Genomic DNA, 19,831 nt, shown 5'->3' on the forward strand with positions numbered 1-19,831 from the left:
CGGTTTTGTTTTATACATTAGATTCAACAGCTTTATGGCAATGATATTCTGATACCGCACCTATTAATTATGTTCTATACTTTTTATTGGTAGGTTTTTTTTTTTTATATTTCTCTTAAGCTTATGTTCCCCATTGAGCTCTTCTTCAACAGATTTTACGTCCTTTCAGTTGGATTCGAGGAATCGTTTAGATTTACAATTTGAAAGGCAAAGCCACTAGCAAAAGCTAGTATTACTAAAATAAAAGTTGCCTTTCATATAGTTTAGCGTTGTTAGCGTATCTTATTAATGAAATGGAAGTTCTAAAGAATATAAAATAATCCTGCAAAAATAATCTTAGCTTAGAAAATCAAATAGAAAAAACACATATTACAACAAATTAAAGTTTACCAGTCTCCATCCGCGATGGGGCTTAACTCAGATAATGCCGGATCTTTGACTCATAAAAATCGGTGAAAGGCCATCGCAATCGGCTAAAATATATTTCCTTTAAAAATAAAAATGTAGGCCGCGGCAATCCTAACCGGTATCCGCTTTCAAATATTCATATTATGTCCGATGGAAAAGCTCGCAACTTTTTTGAGAAATTATTTGTGGGATTGATAACAAACGCCTCGGGCACTTTCATAGTGAAATGCTTTTTGCACTTTTAATTAATAGGTGAAACGCAATAGGAAAAATAATATTGCGTCAGCAACGTGACGCTTCTTCTATACACAGCAATATTTTAAAAAATCCTATACAAAATGGTACTTTATATACGACATTTTTTGTCAGAAATATGACAAAAAATGTCGTATATAAAGTACACGACATTGTTTGCGGTGCTGTAAAATAGGAAGTTTACAAATAACAACTTTTGTCTCACCGTGACCACGTTTGCTTACTTCTTAAACGTCGTGATAAATTATTTATTGAATAAATCACATGAAGAATTTTTTATTATTTACTATATTTATTTGTTATATGATCTCATTGAACCGAATTCAGAACTAAAACAATATTTAAAGATAATAACATCATCCGTATTCAAGTTTTAATCCGTCGTCTGTTAGCGGGTACTTATCGGTTGCGGTACCCACTCTATCGTGTCTGACTGTAGAACGAACCGCGCTTGGAGCTCTTCTGTATGATATGTTTGATGTAATGTAATGGAATCACAAAATTGTTTGATTAAAATTTCAAATAGAAAATTTTGTCTCACTTTTATTCAAATACCTGCACGAAGATTGCAACTACGGTACGTTTGACTCTTTTATAGGGTACATTAATGTTTAATAAAACCGGTCTAGTGCGAGTCGGGCCACGTACAATGTATGATTTCACAGCTTTTACAACAGACAAGCACGAGTCGGATACATTAACCGATAGTTCCATACCATGCTCTTACTAAAAGCCATACATGACTATCACTATAACCATAGCTGGTCGATTATTTATTACACGTCAACTTGTAAGACCTGCTTCAGTGTAATAAATTTCTTCTTGACTTTATACGGTGACGTTTGAATTTCTAACAACAATCTTTTAGTTGGTTAGAAGAGGGGGGACACTTGACTCTTATAATAACTGATATTATATCCCTAATAAGTCCCGAACAGTTTTATAAATCGAGAAACATGCTTACACTCATAATATTTTTAGTGGATAATATATTCATCGATAACCCCATACTGTTGAGATAACGAAAATCATCCCCCTTTACATGTAAGGTAAACCCTGCAATGTGTTTTCCAATATTTTATTTTAACACTTTTCAGCTAAATTAACGTGTATACTTATGTCAAAATACAACTATTGATCTAGAAACAATAGTTTTTGAGCAAACAGCAGACAGACAGGCAGACGATCATGGCGGAAAAATGGCGAAACAAAGAGTCCTTGTTGACAAAAGAACCCTTTAAATAAAAATCGAACATACTACAATGAGCTTCGTATAATTAAACGTCTGTTTGCTCTCCCATTATTAGTTCTCGCAGTTCGCTTTCCAGGAAGGATACACTCAGTTTCAAGTGTCAATTGATCAATTAGCTTCGGTGAGATTTCGATACAAACAATAAAATTAAATCGTTCCGACGAATACGTTAATATATTACGGTATAGGCATACATGTATTAGAACATGTAATTTTAAAGTAGGATTAGGATAGGATTATTTATGTTAAAAACTAGATTTTTTACCCTTGATTTTTTTATATGTAGTTTCAAAAGAAACAAAATTTCATATTTCACATTTTTTAGGGGAAAATTTGGAAAAAATTGTTTCTTCGTACTCACCTAGACTAAATGAAACCGTAATGCAACATTTCTAGTTTCTAATCCTATTAGTCGGGGCTTAGCGTTTTCTTTTCGTTAGTCACTTCATTTTCCATTTATAACCGACTTTAAAAAAGGATAAGGTTTTCAATTTGACTGTATTTTTGTGTATGCTACATCATAACATTTAACAGGATGAACAGATTTGAACGATTCTTTTTTTTATTTGAAAACATATGCCTCCCGTGTTTGTACCTGTGATTTGAGCCTAGTTCTGACTATTTTAAGGCAGTTAAGTTTTTTGTTAAAAAAATATGTATAACATGACGTAAAAATAATTGAGAAATGCGCAGTGAAAATATTATCAACATTCGTAGCAGGGAATTTAATAAATTAGTAAAGTCTATAAAATTTCAATTTTGTCATGACGTATTAGTTTAAATGTAGATTAAATAATACAAAATACGTGGAATCACATAGATATTTTAATAGAAAAGCTCTATTTCACATTTTGTCTTTTTTTTTTTTGTAAATTCATTGCGTCAAAGCAATATATATCCTAACATTTTACAACTCCTATTGTCACTTGTGTAATTACAGGTGATGGATTATATCAAACTCGTTTCAGGAACCAGCCACCCTTTTTAGATCCAAATTTCCTTTATATCAATTTAAATTAATGTTTTCGTTTCAATGTTTACATTCCATTCCACATGAAGTACCGAATATATACACAGCTAATCCAATTAACACTCTTTTATGAGCTTCAGTTGTAAGTTTAAATGTATAGGTACTTACATGTAACCGAATGCTTCAGACACGATTTTGACTTTCAACAGACACAGGTTAGTGAAAGCAATAATTTCGTGAGATTTGTTAATCTGATAAGGATCGCCGGGATAAAATAATTTACTTAAGTATACTTTATAAGAGTGACACAGTTTAGTTATCGAAATTATTTTCTTTTTCAACACACAGGTGAGTGGTTACAAAAAGTTTAAAAACCCGTAGAAGGAAAGTTGCCTCTTCCTTATTTGAATATTGCAAGTGCTGATTAATTTTTATATGGAACTTATTATGGAAACAATTCTTTGTTTCCATAATAAGTTCTTATGGTAATAGTGTCGAGTAACAGAAATAAAATTAAAACGTGTTTGTTACTTTGTACAAATACTAGCTGCGCCCCGCGGTTTCACCCGCGTAAGCCCGTATCCCGTAGGAATATCGGGATAAAACTTTGCCTATATCTTATTCCAGTTGTTCAGCTATCTACGTACCTAATTTCACTGCAATCGGGTCAGTAGTTTTTGCGTGAAAGAGCAACAAACACACACATCCTTACAAACTTTCGCATTTATAATATTAGTAGGATAAGTAGAATTATATTTTCGTTTGAATAGTAACAATAATAATACTACAATAATATTACTATTTGCTGGTACGAAATACAAAGCACAATAATATGTTAATTTAGCATCAAATGTTTCAAACAACCGAGAATAGCAATAGAATTCGGATACTGCGGTGAAGCACAGTATTGTATATAAAGGTACTGGTTCGTACCGTCTAATGGCCGTCGCATTCTTATAAACCGCAGTAGTTTCAATCAGTTAAATATATGGATTTTTTGCTAAATGACTGCTTATTGGGGTACATTCTGGTGTTTGTAAATGTTGCTTTTTAGTTATATAAAATCACACTTCAAACTAATATTATAAATGTGAATGTTTGTTTGTTCGGATGTTTGTCCGTCAATCACGCTGAGACTACGGAGCGGATTTTGATGAAATTCGGTATACAAACTGGGTATGACTTGACTTGGTAGATAGGATACCTTTTATCCCGATTAAATGCTCCCTAGGGATAAAACAGAAATCTTGATATCCGGGCAGAGCCGGGAAGAGCGCCTAGTAATTAATAAAACAAGGAAAAGTGCACTATCCTACTCAAAATATTGTAGTCTGAAAGAGATTACTATGGCTTATATAGGTTGCTATTTCTGCGTATTCGCATTATTTTATAATATCATTGTTTTTTATTATATTTTGCTCATTTTACAGTGTTATCCATCTTTAAATGAATACTTAATTTGTTATACTCTTTAGAAAGAAACGAATCTTGATCCAACTTCGCGTCAAGCCCGACATACTTCAAGCAAATATAGCATTAATTGAAATCAACGTACGTCACACAATAATTTGTCAATCATCGACGGGTGGCGCTGGGTTCACGCGACTGTAAGTGAAAAGAGGTGTGGCGTGCGGCACGCGAGACGCGGTCGCGAGTGGAGCTAAGGAAAAAGCTTAATTCCTCAGTTAATTCTCTATGTGGTAGTCGAGCACGCTTCGGCACGAATTGGGCCAGCTCGCACCGGGGAAGTACCACACCCCCACAGAAAACCGACGTGAAATAGCATTCTGCTGTGTTTCGTTTGGTGAGTGGGGGAGCCGGAGGCCCATATCCTTTTCATTACCTTTCCCAGTCCTTTCCTTTATTACTCTCGCCAACACTTTCTTATTACCTTACTTTAAAGTCAGCAATCCATTTGTAGAGGCGTAAAGCCTACAGTGGACCTTATGCCTCGCCAAATTTTTATGGGTGGTGGTAGCGGTTACCATCAGGCGTAATAACAATACATAAACAAAAAAAGTTTGTTTTGTTTGTTTGTGTGTGTGTGTGTGTGTGTGTGTGTGTGTGCGTGTGTGTGTGTGTGTGTGTGTGTGTGTGTGTGTGTGTGTGTGTGTGTGTGTGTGTGTGTGTGTGTGTGTGTGTGTGTGTGTGTGTGTGTGTGTGTAGTGTAGTGTAGTGTAAAGTCCCGTATCGTGTGGTAGATGTATCATACATTTGTTTTACCGATTACAGGCAGACCAGCTTTTTACGTCGTCCTTTTTTTATGTAATTTTTTTTTGTACCCATCGGGAACCGGACCCTCTATTTACTCCGAATCTTCTTTCGCGGTTCTATGCTCTCGCGTTGAACCGAAGAAACAGAGAGAATCATTGAACCAAGAAACCAAGGTGGCTAATTTTTTTTGGGAAAGGAATGTATATAAGTTTCTTATTCTCCAATATTAATTCAAGCATTTAGAGGTCACGGTAGAAATCATCAAACACACACTCATGAAACAATCTCTTGCATCCTTATTTCGTGTGATAAAAATTTAATAATCTTCACTATATGCCCTTCGATAAACGGTTATTTCACGGCCACAATGCACTAACGATGAGCGATAATTAAACGCTAAAGTGCATCTCCGGTGCTCACTCGCTGCCAACAAACCACTCGATCGATATAGTAACGCTCAACTTCCTTACAAACGCAGCAACTGATTATTTTTCTGAAGATATAACAAGTTTTAAGAGAAAGTCGAGAAGGCTATGGCTTTAGGTAGTTTACGCATACAGGAACATGAGATCATTTCACTACTTTTATTTTATAAAAAAAGAATCATCAAAATCGGTTCATCAAGTTCTGAGCTAACACTAAAAATTACAGTCATGTTCTCATTTTATTTATTTATTTGTTTATTCTTTATTGCACTTATTTAACATTAAAGAAATAGAAAGGAGACAAATAAAACTTACATCTAAGTACAATGGGCGGTCTTATCGCTTAGAGCGATTTCTTCCAGACGACCGCGGGTACAATAGAGGACTGGATCCTTTTATCGAAATCGGTTAAGAATAAGTGAGAAAAATGACAGTATTCGTATTTTATTAACTTAGCGCGATCGGATTGGAGAAGTTATGTTATATCACATTGTGATACTGTCAAATCTCATACAAAAATCACACCTTTAAATGAACAATTTTTCGATGAATAATAATCTAACAAATTCACAGAATAAGCGCTAAATTATTCTGCAATCTAATATTTTATTATAAAATATTTTCCATGAAATTTCACATGTGCTCATTTATTTTAAGTCAACATACATTTTAATTAAAATTGCATCCCATTATCAGGATATTTATCTATCGATATCGCGAAAACGAGTTAACAATTAAAGAGGCCTGTAAATCAAATTAATGTTGGGTAGCGGGTATCCAGCGTATTGGGATTTCACTGATATTGTGACTTTTATGTTTTAAAAGCCTAAATTACGTTTTGTTGAGATGAAAAAAGGCGTATTATATATTTGGGAACATTATATGTAGTCACACATATACAGAACATATACAGAGCTTAGAATGTTCCGATTTGTTTTCGAGGTAAAGTTGTGTTAGGTCATATTGGACACTTATTGATATTTCTAATTATACATTTCTTCTTTGATGATTAATCGTAAGAGAGAGAACCTTTGTAAAGTTCCCTGGAAAACAAAACATCTGTTAATTTCATAATACAAACGTAATATATTAATTTTGTTACACCGATAGGTGTCCACTGTACAGACCCACAAAAATTATAAAATGTATATTCCGTCACCTTTTACAAAAAACTGTTCCCGTACTTTGAATTGCTACCGAACAAAAATATGTTTAAAAGGTATGTAGAAATCTAGTCGCTTTCAATTGAATAAATTATAATTGGGCCTTTATTACTCCCGCCAACAGATGAAATCCATAATCCTGTAAAATGATTATAATTGTCACATTCCGTGGGACAATTATAATTTCCCAGTCCAAATCCGCCTTTTCAACTGACGCTTTTAAATTCCCTTTATTATAATGCGTGGGTGGGAAATATCGCTGTCATAACTCGGTGTAACCCGCGGACACAGGCTTGAAAATATAAATGAAAAAATCGTCCTACTTACGTGTGACGAATTGCGTGAACGTGGACTAATTTGCAGAAAAAGCAATGGGAGTAAAAGAGCACTCATTGTATTATTTATATTGGACATGTTGTAACCCTAAATGAATAATTATATTTTTAGAAATTAAAAACTTTTTAACGGATTTTAAACGCGATTTATTCTAATATTATTAACCCGACGTTTCGAACACTTGTTCACGCGATGTGGTCACGGGGAGTCTCCCAGTAACCACGCTCGCTGAATAAATCGCGTTTAAAATCCGTTAAAAAGTTTTTAATTTCTAAATGTATAATACTCGCGTAAAATCAAACACAAGAAAATACTATGAATAATTATATTTGTATTTTTTTTTTAACAAACATAATAAAACAATAATGTCGACATATTCATTAGCAATGTTGTAAATACATCCCACAATACGATTTGTTTTTCTGTTTTGTGTTCTGTTACTTTATATATGTATATTTGGCATGTAGATTTTGGCGGCCATTTTGTCTAGGTGGCATCCGTAAAAAAATTCTATTATTCATTCTGTTATACGCAATGATAAAACTCTATCATCACAATGAGTGTAGTACGTTCTATGGCAATAAGTATAAGTGATATATAAGCATTTCAAATAATGTTCTCAGCTTAAAAGTCATTATTGTTTATTTTCAGTAATACTATAAACTAAACAATCGAAGCTAAAAACCAAACTAGTAACTAGCATATCACACGCATATATATCGTTATATCGGCATTTAGTATACCAGTTTCGAAAGTTAACAACCGATGAATAAAAGGCCATCTCATATTCATAACGCCGGAGCGGGCTATAAATTGTTCAGTAATGAATGTTCCCGCCAATAAAAACTCCCACATTATATGATACAGGGGGATTTATGGCGCCGCATCGCCTCCTGGAAATTTTAACGCTGGCCGTGCGAATGACGCGTAATTCGCGGTTTTGGACCCGGGCGAAGTGTGGGCTATTAATTGATTCTAAACATGACCATGTCTCGTACACTTCGCATGCATGTTTGCCAAATATTTTAGCGTGGAGCTTGAAATATATGATATGTCCGATCGGGAATAATTCATTTTTTGATCAATTAACGGTTGATGAGGAGCACTCAATGCACGTTGCGATGATGCTCCAATTGTTATTATTTTGTGATTTACAAAGTCTCATAGACATAGTCGTCGTGAAGCGATTATTTTGATAGATAGTTTTCGATTCTCTCCTCTATTTAATAGGCATGAACATTTCAAAGTAAGTGAAAAATTAATAAAATAATTATTTTGTCTATAAGAAGGTCACCGGCGATCCTAGGAAAGAGGTCCCCCTCGAAATTCTTAAAATCACTTCAATCGGTAGAAAAACCCACCTAAGGCGTTGAGTCACAAAATAAAAAAATTAAGTCGAATCTTAATTCGTTTTTGGGACGTCAGTTGAGTAATAATACAATCAAAATAACCATGTATATTGTATATTGTATAACCCTGCAAGTAATTTAATTAAAAGAAATGTTGATATATTTATGCAGCACTGCGACAGCACTAAATCGTCTATTTAATCAGGGCCCTGAAGATAATGAGATAAGCTCGCCGATACAATAGTTTCTATTTCTAAGTCGCGCCGGGCTGATTGGAGGGTAAATCCATTGCGACAGGCGTCGAAGGAGTTTATTGAAAAATATTTTCATAAAGCTCGACGCCGACCGTATTCATGAATATTTATGTCGTGTTGAATATTCAGGGACGACACTAGCAATTGAAAACATGCCGGAGGGCTCCGATTGTCGCGTCGCCCGCAACCGCAGTCCGAATCCCGCCAAATATTCCAATACGGAATCAGCATTTAAAAGTCAGACGATTGATCGGAGATCTTGTCCCCATTGTGAACCGTTGTGATCTTCATTTGGTATTCTTTGCGTTTCCTCGTTAAGAATATAATTAAATATTAGCTTACTCCCGCGGCTCGCTTTGCTCGCTTTCGTATTGAAAATCTGAACCATTCTCGAATCCACCAGAAGATACACTAAATATTATCGAAATCGGATCAGCCGTTTAGGGATAGTTCAGTGACAAACAAGCGCGCAGGAAAAAAACGAATATTTGGGATGGATCATCTTGCAAGCTTTTCAACATTAAGATAAGTTTTAAAAAATTATTGTATTTCCTAATTTTATTTATGACACAAAGCGTAACTACATATAAAACAATGATAAAAAATTGTTGCCGCCTTTTAAATAAAATGAAAGATTGGATAGACAGTCTCATTAAATAATAATTATTTGTCTTTTTTGTTTTGTTGATCTATAATCGTCTTACTAAAAAGTTATTTAGGTACTGAATCGTTAAGCTAAATTGCCCTAAAAATAGCTTCAATGCTTATAGCAAATTTCAGTCTGTATCTCACTGTTAATAATCAAGAAGCCGAAATAATGGCCGGTCATTAGCGAAATAATCTACAATAAAATAGAAAATTATTCCTGCAACGAATCAGGTGGTCGTAGACCGCACGGAAGAGGGAAAACAACTAAGACTACAAGAAATAATTAATCGACGCAGCGCAGAACGGGTAGCTTCACTAATGTGCCCAAGTTTATTCAAATTGCTTTCATTAATAGCTCTACTTTAGCGTGCTGTCTGCCTACCGTCATGAATCTTAATTATTTATCTGTTTAAATAGAACAGTTCAAGTGTTGCATCAATATTAAATTTTAATGTACCCCTTCATTACAAAATCTTGTATTTATTTCAATTTTAGTTTTTTTTTTGTTTTGTTTTAAGTATTATATGAACCGTTTACAGCTGATTTTTCATAAAACACTTACTTAAATCTGGTAATTATTCTATACTCAATATTGTATTAGGTATCAACCTAAAGTATCATTTACAATTTGTTGTTTTAAAGTTTTTACGGTTTTAGTTGCAGAAATATTACTTGACAGATATTACGTGCAAAAGTATAATATATTCCCTAACTTTTGTTTAAAATATTTATACCATTAGACTAATCCGTAATATAACGAGAAGACAAGCATTAGCTTTTATCCAATAATTGCTAATCCTCAGAGTGCACATATAATCCTTCGATAGCAAAAATCCATAGCTCCTATTGGAAATTAGATAGGTTCGAGCCTAGCTCTATTACATAGGGTTTCACCTCCCTGATTACAAAAAGGAAAGTTATCAAGGATTTTATCAGAAAGATTGTGAGTGTAATGAAGGAGGGTGTGACGAGGCTGGACTCCAATTAATTATTTGTCACATGCCCCCATTTCCCTGATCAATCAAGGTTTTCTTCTATCCTAGCAAAGCTTGTTATTTTGTTAGTGTTTCATTTCCATAATTAGTTGTACGAGGCTATTAATAAATAAATTATCTGAATTTCTTTATTTGGTCGATGTCTGCGTTAATAGCAATCAGTTATCACATGTGTAAATCAATATTTTCCCTAGATTTTTCCAGTATTAGATATATTTTCTATATTTAAGCATATCAAATTAAATAGTTCGTGAAGTTAATGCTTTCATTTATTTTTATTGAATCGGGTTTTACGGAGAAATTTAGTAATTTTTTTTTAATATGGCCTCAACCAAGTAAATTGTTCAATTTCATCCAAGACTCGTTTATCTTCGTAGAATACCACATAAAGCACATGTCACAGTAACAAACGTAGTGTCCAGAAGCAGAAGCTAAATTAGGCTAGGCCAAATGATGCCAGATATTTATGAGAACAACCCTAGATCAAAATGTTCAATTACGTATATCCGAGCTCACAGCTTAATCTGTCGCTTTGGCCTTGCTCGTTAATCAATCTTTTTTCTCCGGGATGGGCAAATCCCGCGTGCTGCAAGGAAACCGGGTAAGATTTATGCAGCCCATTCCGACAGCAAACAGTAATAAATTTGACGGTTAATTGTTGACCGCGGAACTTCATCTGGCTGTTTTAAATGTTCAAAACGATTCAAGACTGTTGGAAACGGGAACTAATGAGCGAAACGTTCAGTTTTGTCAGCAGATCTAGTTTTTACCACGGGGCTTTACTGCGAATGCAATTTTACTTTTAAAGTTGTTATTAATTAATCGCACTGTGTATTGCTTCTGCTTGAAAATTTGGAAAAAATACAGATTTTTTGAAAAAGTAACTTCAAATTTGTGTATTCGTGACATCATCGTTGAAAACAATTCTGACGAGAGAAGAAACATAAATTTTCTCTTAAATCTAATTACCCATTTTCCACTCAAATGCCAAACCGAAATGGCGCGTAATATCTTTGCTTAAGTCCACCTGCTTATCCAATTTATTTTGTTCCTCGACAGGTGAAACATCGAGTGCGCCGTGTTTAGCTGTATCCTCTCCGAGTAGATCTGGACCGGTGCCGATTTCCACACCAGTTAGTATACTATGTTCTTTATTAAGAATTGGATTTTTGTAGCAGTTCTTATTTAATTGTGATGTAAAGTGTTTAAAGCCACTGGAGTTAGACGCTCTCCAAAAAATTGTAACGTTATATTTAATTATTTATAGCGCAAACATTCTTTGAGGGATAACGATAGTTTCTTGTGCTTAAAGAAAATGTATTATCATAGTATAGTTATGGTTGTCATAAAAGTATTAGTTTTAAATTTAAGCCCAAAAAACCATCTAAATATTCTTAGACATGGGAAGTAAAAGAAAGATATTATAAAGTGGTTAACATTTTTACAAGCTCCTTAGAACTTCGATATCGTTGAAGCACTAGAATACTTGCAATTAATGACCTAAATGATACTCAGTTGCATCTGTTAATTTCGCCTAGTTTAGTGCAGAGGCAATACAAGGTCTGGCCTACATTATGGCCGCATTAGCGCAGCTATTAAGTGTGGTAATGTTACCACTGTCTTGGGCGCATTTCCTTGGTAATGTTGAATTTAGGTATGTAATCGTGGTTTACGTTTACAGATCTTGTACATTGCGAGTGCTTTAACTAATGGTATAAGTAATTTTGTGCCTTTGAATTATTTGCACGTACGACGTCTTTTGGTGTATTTTCTTATTTAACTACACTAGGATAAACCGTTGTTGACGGTTGACGATTCTTTACCAATTTAATGTGTCTCCAGGATGTCTTATTTTTGTTATAAAGATAAAACTATTATGTAATCAAAATAATTGTAATGAATTCAATTATACTTACGGTATTGATAAGGCGTAGTTGTCCTTAGCGTCTGTAGGCTGGCTGGATACTTATCAAAAATTATCTATCAAAGATAGAGATAGAAATATACAAGCAAATTAATATAACATTTCTCATGCAGGCTTTAATAAAATGGAGTAAAATCTCGAAATCGGTCAAGACAGAATAAATAGCGTGTTATATTAAAAACGTAAGAGGATTTGTAAGATCAAAAGGATTATAGGCTCAGTGAAACGTTTTTATCACTCCGTAATAACATTTCATTTTTCGCTATGCCTTGGAGGAAATTCTACCATGATTGTGACCTCGAATCAGTAGAGAAATTCACTGGTGAGTTTTATCAGCACAAATGTCAACTCATCTCGAAAGAACTTAATAATCTAAAGTCTGTATATGCGTAGACTTTTAACAAAATATTTTTGTCTCGCCTAGTGTAGTATTAAAACTAAATCCTAGTATCTCTATTCCTGTTTCAAATTTAGTCTCGCATATAATAAATGCAAAATGTTTGTTTATCTTTGTTTCACTTTTTATGATATGATATTTAAATGATAATATAATGACTAAAGAAGTATTAGGCTACTTTCTGCTGCGCTTAAAAATCTCCTTTCTATGTAAATTTCCTTTCCTATGCGAGCGCAGCCGCGTGCGGAACGCTAGGCAAATTGTACTGCTACCGAATTAACCTTCGTGATCAAGATTTTGATGAGTTCGTATTAAAATTCGTCTCGTTTTGCTTTATCGTTCAGTAACTCGGTTAGCTGTTCTGTTTGATGAGGACTTGCTTAAGTAAATGATTCGTGCCACAGTACAAATACGAGAACTTTGACGATAGCAGGTACGGATGTTTCTTATAGGGAATTAGTAAAGCTACTGAAAATTAGTTTACAAGACTTGAGTGTATATGTATGTGTTTGACTTGGTATATCGTATTATTAAATACAAATATTAGGTATCTCGCAATAATGCCTTATTAAAGTTATATTTGCTTTGGTTTAAAGTTTCGCGAATATATTTTTATTTTGTTTTTGCACTGGTTAAGTGGTTAAAAGTTATAAAATCTGATTAATAAATCTGACAAAAATTTTCTATTTCCAATGATTGTGCAATTTCATCAAATATGGTAATTTAATTAAAACTCAGTCTTCATTCTTACATCCGTATTCATTCTTACACTAATATAAACTTTCGTTATGATAAATAATGCACAATTAAATTAGGATTTGGATCAATAAAATGACCTATGTCAACATCTAAGATAGCATTTACAAAGACATTTACATTTCTTTATTAAATGCCCGAAAGCATTCGCGAAGATCTTAAGAGCTCGTATAGAGAATGGGTCGTAAAAAGAAGTTATTGGCCGTCAACCATAAAGATACCACGGACTGCCCACTGACGGACTCGATCGGAGTCGTAAAACAAAGACCTATATCAAATGTAGATAATAACTGAGTGCGCATTTTGTAGATGAATCTAATCGAGGCTTGAAGTGTTTGTCGAAGCCCTAGAATTGTTTTAGGGTGGAAGCAATACATTATATTTAAACGCTCGTTTAAGCAACGGATATCCATTTCTTTATTGAATACTAAACTGAAATATTTGAATACTTAATTTTTTGAGTGGTCACATTATTTGTAAATGTGCATTATTTTTACATAAATTAGAATTAGATCACATAATAAAATCGAAGCAAAGAAACTACTTTGTGCCAAAGTAGCATGAATGTCATGGAATTAAGATTATGTACATTTGTTATATTTGTTGTATTTACTAAAGATATTTTCAAATTTATCTACATAAAAATGTATAAAACAGTTTGGTCGGATTCCAACTTTCCTCAAATTCCATCTGTATACGAGGTTAATAAAAACCAAATCTTATAAATTGGAACTTATATACACGGACATATTCAATCCATAGAAGGAATATTAAAATGTTCGATTCTTTCCGAGGATCTCTTCTTTAACAGCACTACATAACTTCTGAGCAGGGTCGCAGAACAATAACTCTGGCGCCGAGTGTTCTAAATTCAGGAATGGAACAAGATGTCCAATTGATTTGTGCCTTTAATTTTCAAGCGTGGATACTTTACACTCCGCCTCACAGATCACGCACTGAACCGCTAAAATGCATCTGTTACATCGATATCGCATCCATTATTACAATTTTCCAACATATATTAGTGGATATTGCGATTTTATTCCTTGATAGCTTTATCTGCGTGTTCCCTTTATTGAATCCATAGTCCGTTTAAAAATTAAATAGTTTTGACGGTAAAAATGAGGTATTATTCACTCAACCTAAAGCACAAAATGTTTAATATGATAGTTTGACAATTGTCAATTTACCAAATTCTATAATTCATCCAGTCAGTCAATTGTGATACCTACTGTCAGATGATAATTATTTATTTAATCTACACAAAAAACCAACACGGAAATGATAAGTTCTTCACGTGATCTTTTTATAAGTACCATTGGATGTCCCAAATAGAACGTTAAGCCTGATTCAAGTAAGAGCGATAAATCCACCTGTCTGTTGATTAACCGTGTCGCCTCGACAGGCTGGAGGGCACTTTTTAATTAACGCGATAGTTTTATCAGAGTGTTCCTTTGTCCACACCCCTTGAGGCAGCTGAATGTACGACTTGTAAACGGGCGAAATCCCCTGTTCATGATTAATTTGTTCAAAACGTTCTCGTTAAAAAGCCTGCCGCTCGTTTTTATTGTAGCGCCATTCAGTCCTATAAGTTGTTCAGATTTACCAATGAATCTCCTAAATACAATTTAGGCGGATACTACACCATATAGTAAGACTAGAGAAAAATAATAACGTTATTTAGCCATAATTTGCTATCTTTAAGCTAATTATAATAAAAAATTTGCAATATAACAGCAAAATTCAACAAGTTAAAATAAAACAACGCCAAATTGTGATAAAACTGTTAAATTCATTTAAGAGAAGGTCATATACAACTTGCCGAAGAACATGGAAACTACCAGCACTTCTCCTCAACATCTGCCAACAAAATTACAGATGTAACGTAACACGTTGAAAGTTCGCTCGCTTCATAGCCAAGTGCGGTTGATAAATGATAGTTAGGGTAACTAATTCATTGGCCATTTATCACTCGAACAATGATACCTGCTGTTTCAACATATTTATTCCTGTGGCAATAATTTTATCTATAAGACTTGAATCTTTTTTGTAGAGCAGGGCAACAATGTATAAATACCTCATTTTAAATTTGCTTTGTTCTGTTCGAGAATCTGTTCGATAGATCGGAGACATATTAATTATCAATAAAAATACTCCTAAAGCATGTGTATGTTACATCTACTATCACATCAAAAGATCTATAAAATTCTGACCTGTCGATAATATGGAAGTAGTATTTAATTTACATGCCATTCACATGCTACTAATAAATAAAGAAAGAGGTCATTAATGTTGTTTCTTAAGGATAATTAATTAACCCCTATATCCATCTATCCCCAGGCCTGTAACGGCCCCGGGGCGTCCTGGACTTGGGGGGCGCGAGCCACAACACCGGGCGTGACGCTCGGCAGGAGCGCCTCAGCGTCCCTACGCGGCGCGCACACGCCGGCCACGGACCTCAACGTGGACGCCATAAAAGAGAAGCTACTCGACAATCGCATACCGGAGTCTTGTGTGTAGAACTATCTGTGACGCTGCGTGCAGTATGGCCTAACTAAGTTTGTTTCTGGCAATCGCTTCCCTTGGACTGTATTGAGACAAGTTTTCTGTTCTTCTGTTCTTGTATATTGTGTTTTTCTGTCTGGTTTACATTTTTTTTTAAATTTCAGTAAAATACAGACAAATTTGTGTGATCTCTATGAATTAAATTGAAAATTTTAGAAAACTAATTTTTTTTCGAATCTAATCAGTTACAAGAAAATAGAAAAAGTGATACTATGAATGTGATCATTAAATAAATTTACGAATTAACAAAATTAGCGTTTTTATGACTTTGTTTTCTCTAATTTGTAATGATTATTAAGTAAGAAAGGAGATATTTCTGTAATGTCATTTTCATTTTGTACACTTAATTTATCACCACGTTAACCTGAACCTTAATACTATTAGAAATAGAATACTTTTCCCTTCAATATATAAGTTCCTTGTACAACAATATACAAAGAAAAAGTACACAAAAACCAGACTGAACACAAAATTTTTGTTCTAATGTTTGACACGTTAAAAAAATGTATAATATTAAAGGCTTAGTGAATGGTGAATCGTGAATGAAATATCTCCTTCGCAATCATTCATCTTATTGTTATTCTCTGCGTTTTCATACTTATTTCTTCAATCATGTTGAATCCAATATGATTTGCTCTCCAATATGAAAAAAGTAGTTAATGAAAAATATTCGTCAATGCGCCGAATATCCGATTTTGACAACAACCAATGACTAATTTCATGTCGAACGAATCAGAAGTGAAACAGTAAACTTTCAAACAGCTTTAATTAAGTTAAACCGAAAACCGATTTTACGTTTCATTTATCGAGTGCATTTGAACGGCGAATTTGCATTTTAATTTTGCCAATTCACAAAAATCGGATATTCTGGAACTTTCCTAAGCCGATAGTTCTCTTAAACGTTTCGTTACTGTGATGTACATAGTAGGTTGTAAGTGACTGAGTCTTTGCCACTTTTTTACATATCTACGACTTAGAATAAATGTAAAAGATAATAATGGTAAATAATTAAATGGACTCGTGCGTGACCCGTTGTAAATAATCTAATGGATGAGAGATAGGTTAGCGTCGATACGCGGCGCGTGGTTGTATGTGTCTTGTATAGATTTGAATTTCGTATTCGGTTCGAAGGTAAAATAGGTCGATTTGTGTATATTGACATACTTTTTATTTATACATACACTACATATCATTTTTTATGGATAACATAAATATGTAATTGAAGAGTAAATTTTAAATAGGACAGAATATCACTTTTTACATATCCTATAACACTATCTTTGAGTTCACATAAACTTCTTAACATAGTAAATTATTTCATCATAAAAATGTTTAATATTATAAATGTGATCTATTTAACTGTGGGTAATATTTATATTTTATCTTAGTATATTGCTGTGTTCTCTTGGGATTTTGTAATAATAATTTAAGAAGATTCAAAGTAATTATATAACATAATTATTGAATATATATGATTCGATTTTGGCCAAAAGTTATGTGAATTATACTAAGATAAATATTGCAAATAAAATGTCATCAATCAATTACGAAATTATGATAAATTAATATACAACAGTTAAATAAACGAGATAACTTTGTCATCATAACAAAAAGAAATATGTAATAATCTTTTCTATAAATTAGTTTTACACAAAACATATTGTATCTATCGAACTTATTTTATCATCGAACGGTTGGTCTCAGAAACTTAGCTTAGACATAATTTAGGTAGATGTAATTATAAGTGATTTGTTAATATAAAGTTTAAAACTCAAAGAGTTCGCCCTACTGTTATTTATTTTGGACGAGATTAAAGGTTGTCTTGGAAAATATTTTGTCTTATTTAAAACCCTTTTTATCTAATCGAATGTCCAATGTTATTCCCTCGATCAAGTCTATTTATAGAAGTATATACAACCTTCCTCTCTGTCTTCTTGGTATTTCCGAAAACAAAGCTCTAATATACGACGGTTGCTGCTTAACCTGCTTTGAAACCCTTCACTTACAAAATTACAACTTAGAAGAGTAAGAAGTAGACTTATAATCTCTACTAGCCTCCACTTACTACGAAGTATACTTGTATTAAAAATAGTTTTCTGCTTATTTTACCGCGATTTTCCCCAAGATCCTATAGCGGAGTGTAAGAAAATCTTCAAGGACTACATTGACCTTTTACGCAATATAGTGAATGCTGCCTGGCAGAGATGGCTTTGCGCCAAAAACCCTCCATTTATAAAATTTATTTTGGGTCTACATTTTATATTTATTTAATAACATCAATTGTACAATAGTCTAAAAAAATATTGTAGCACATTAATTTTGGCAAGATCTAATGCGCACTACAATCCGCAAAAAGTATAAAAGTAATGCATAAATGATACTTGAAACATTGATGAAACCCGACTATTTTAAAACATTCATTCCCAATATTCACGTTTTCATAAGCACTGTAAAATGGCCAGCTACAAAAACCTCGCAATGAATACGATTCGGGTCAGCGCTGTGGGCCAAAAAACAATAAGACTCTATCATTGTTCCATTGAATTACTGAGCGCGAATCCTGAGGTCCAGGCGCGACCGCATCCGCTCCGCTACGACCTCATGAAATTTACAACCGGATCTACAGGCTACTTCTTCGCTGCAGTTGCGCCAGCTCGATGTTCACTCGTTTTTACCCGACTGCGACGGAACGGGGGTAATGCTATTCGAGCGAATGTATGTATGTGACTATCTACGTCCATTTCTTTGGCATGTCCCACAGGACAAATTTCTGAACGTATTTTGACACATGAGCTATCAACTTGAATATGTAAAAAAATTCCTTCGAATTGATTGACATATTATGGTTTTTTTTTCGTGAGTATTTAAAAAATTTATTCCTATATTTAATTCTTTTTTTGTTTGATGCTTTAATAAAATATATATAGATGAAGAATTTATTTAAACGCACTAATCTCAGAAAGTGTGGGACAGATTTCAAAAATGATTTCACCCTTGGAGTTCTTGATAGTGCTGTATATAGGTTTTATACCACGGGCAAAGTCGTGACGGACCCCTCATTGCAATAAATTGAACACTTAGTCGATTAAATACGTATGAAAAATGTATTAGTAGCAATACTCAAATAAGTAAAGCTAGTTTGAAGTTTTAAAAAAAAAGTCTGATACCTATATAATGTTTTAAACTATCCATTTATAGATACAATGTTTTGGTAGACATAGTTTTTAATTATACCCAAATTCAAAATGATAACAACAACATATCTTTGTTTTGACACTAAGCCTTTCATCAAAAAGGATGTTTTCTTAATTCACACTTGGCATTCCAGTAAGGATGATCAGTAATGAGTATAAGCGTTATAAATGGGGTGCTATATACAAATAATGTAATTTTACAAATTGAGCCTTATACATGTGATCATAAGGTTGTGTTTGGTATAATTGTTGGAAGTATAAAGGTGCATTTATAATAATAACATAATATTAATATGTTTTATAATTATATGAATAAACATTAACAAACATAGTCAACAAGGAAGACTTATAGTTTCGCAATGTTCACCAACTAGAAGGCAGTTGTTAGCAATTAAAATTCGACATATTATATGAGTAAGTTATACGGAAACCTATCGCCCTTATGTAAACCGTAAACTGCGCATGGCCAGACACGCACTTTTATTCTATAAGTTGTAATCATTCTAGTAAACGTGCATATCAATTCGATAGCATAGGTATAGCTAGATCAAATCCAGTAATTATCATATTTATTTTGCGGCAAGCGTGCGTTATGAGTCAGTGTGAACACGCCCTAACAAGAGAGCAGTCGTTAGGGTAGATGACACAAATGAATCATAATAGCGTCAAGGCTCGTAAAGGCTTTTATTGTCGTTTCAGCGCACTCGAGCTAAGTATCATTTGAAT

At 33.7% G+C, this 19,831-nt stretch overlaps 1 protein-coding gene across 2 annotated transcripts in view; it reads left to right on the plus strand.

Annotated features, from left to right (window-relative positions):
* The window catches only part of LOC119829243 (nephrin), a 336,867-nt gene extending 320,583 nt beyond the window's left edge, over window positions 1–16,284 (plus strand). Inside the window, exons 16-17 of one of the 2 annotated variants that reach the window (XM_038351653.1) lie at window positions 11,329–11,402; window positions 15,687–16,284. In XM_038351653.1, coding sequence (XP_038207581.1) covers window positions 11,329–11,402; window positions 15,687–15,866 — 254 coding nt within the window. In that variant the 3' untranslated portion in view covers window positions 15,867–16,284. The remainder of the gene's footprint in view (window positions 1–11,328; window positions 11,403–15,686) is intronic. The other variant, XM_038351643.1, reaches the window with a different exon arrangement.
* The last annotated feature ends 3,547 nt before the right edge of the window (window positions 16,285–19,831 follow it).

The sequence above is a fragment of the Zerene cesonia genome, chromosome 1 (assembly GCF_012273895.1).
Source record: "Zerene cesonia ecotype Mississippi chromosome 1, Zerene_cesonia_1.1, whole genome shotgun sequence".
NCBI classification, from domain to species: domain Eukaryota; kingdom Metazoa; phylum Arthropoda; class Insecta; order Lepidoptera; family Pieridae; genus Zerene; species Zerene cesonia.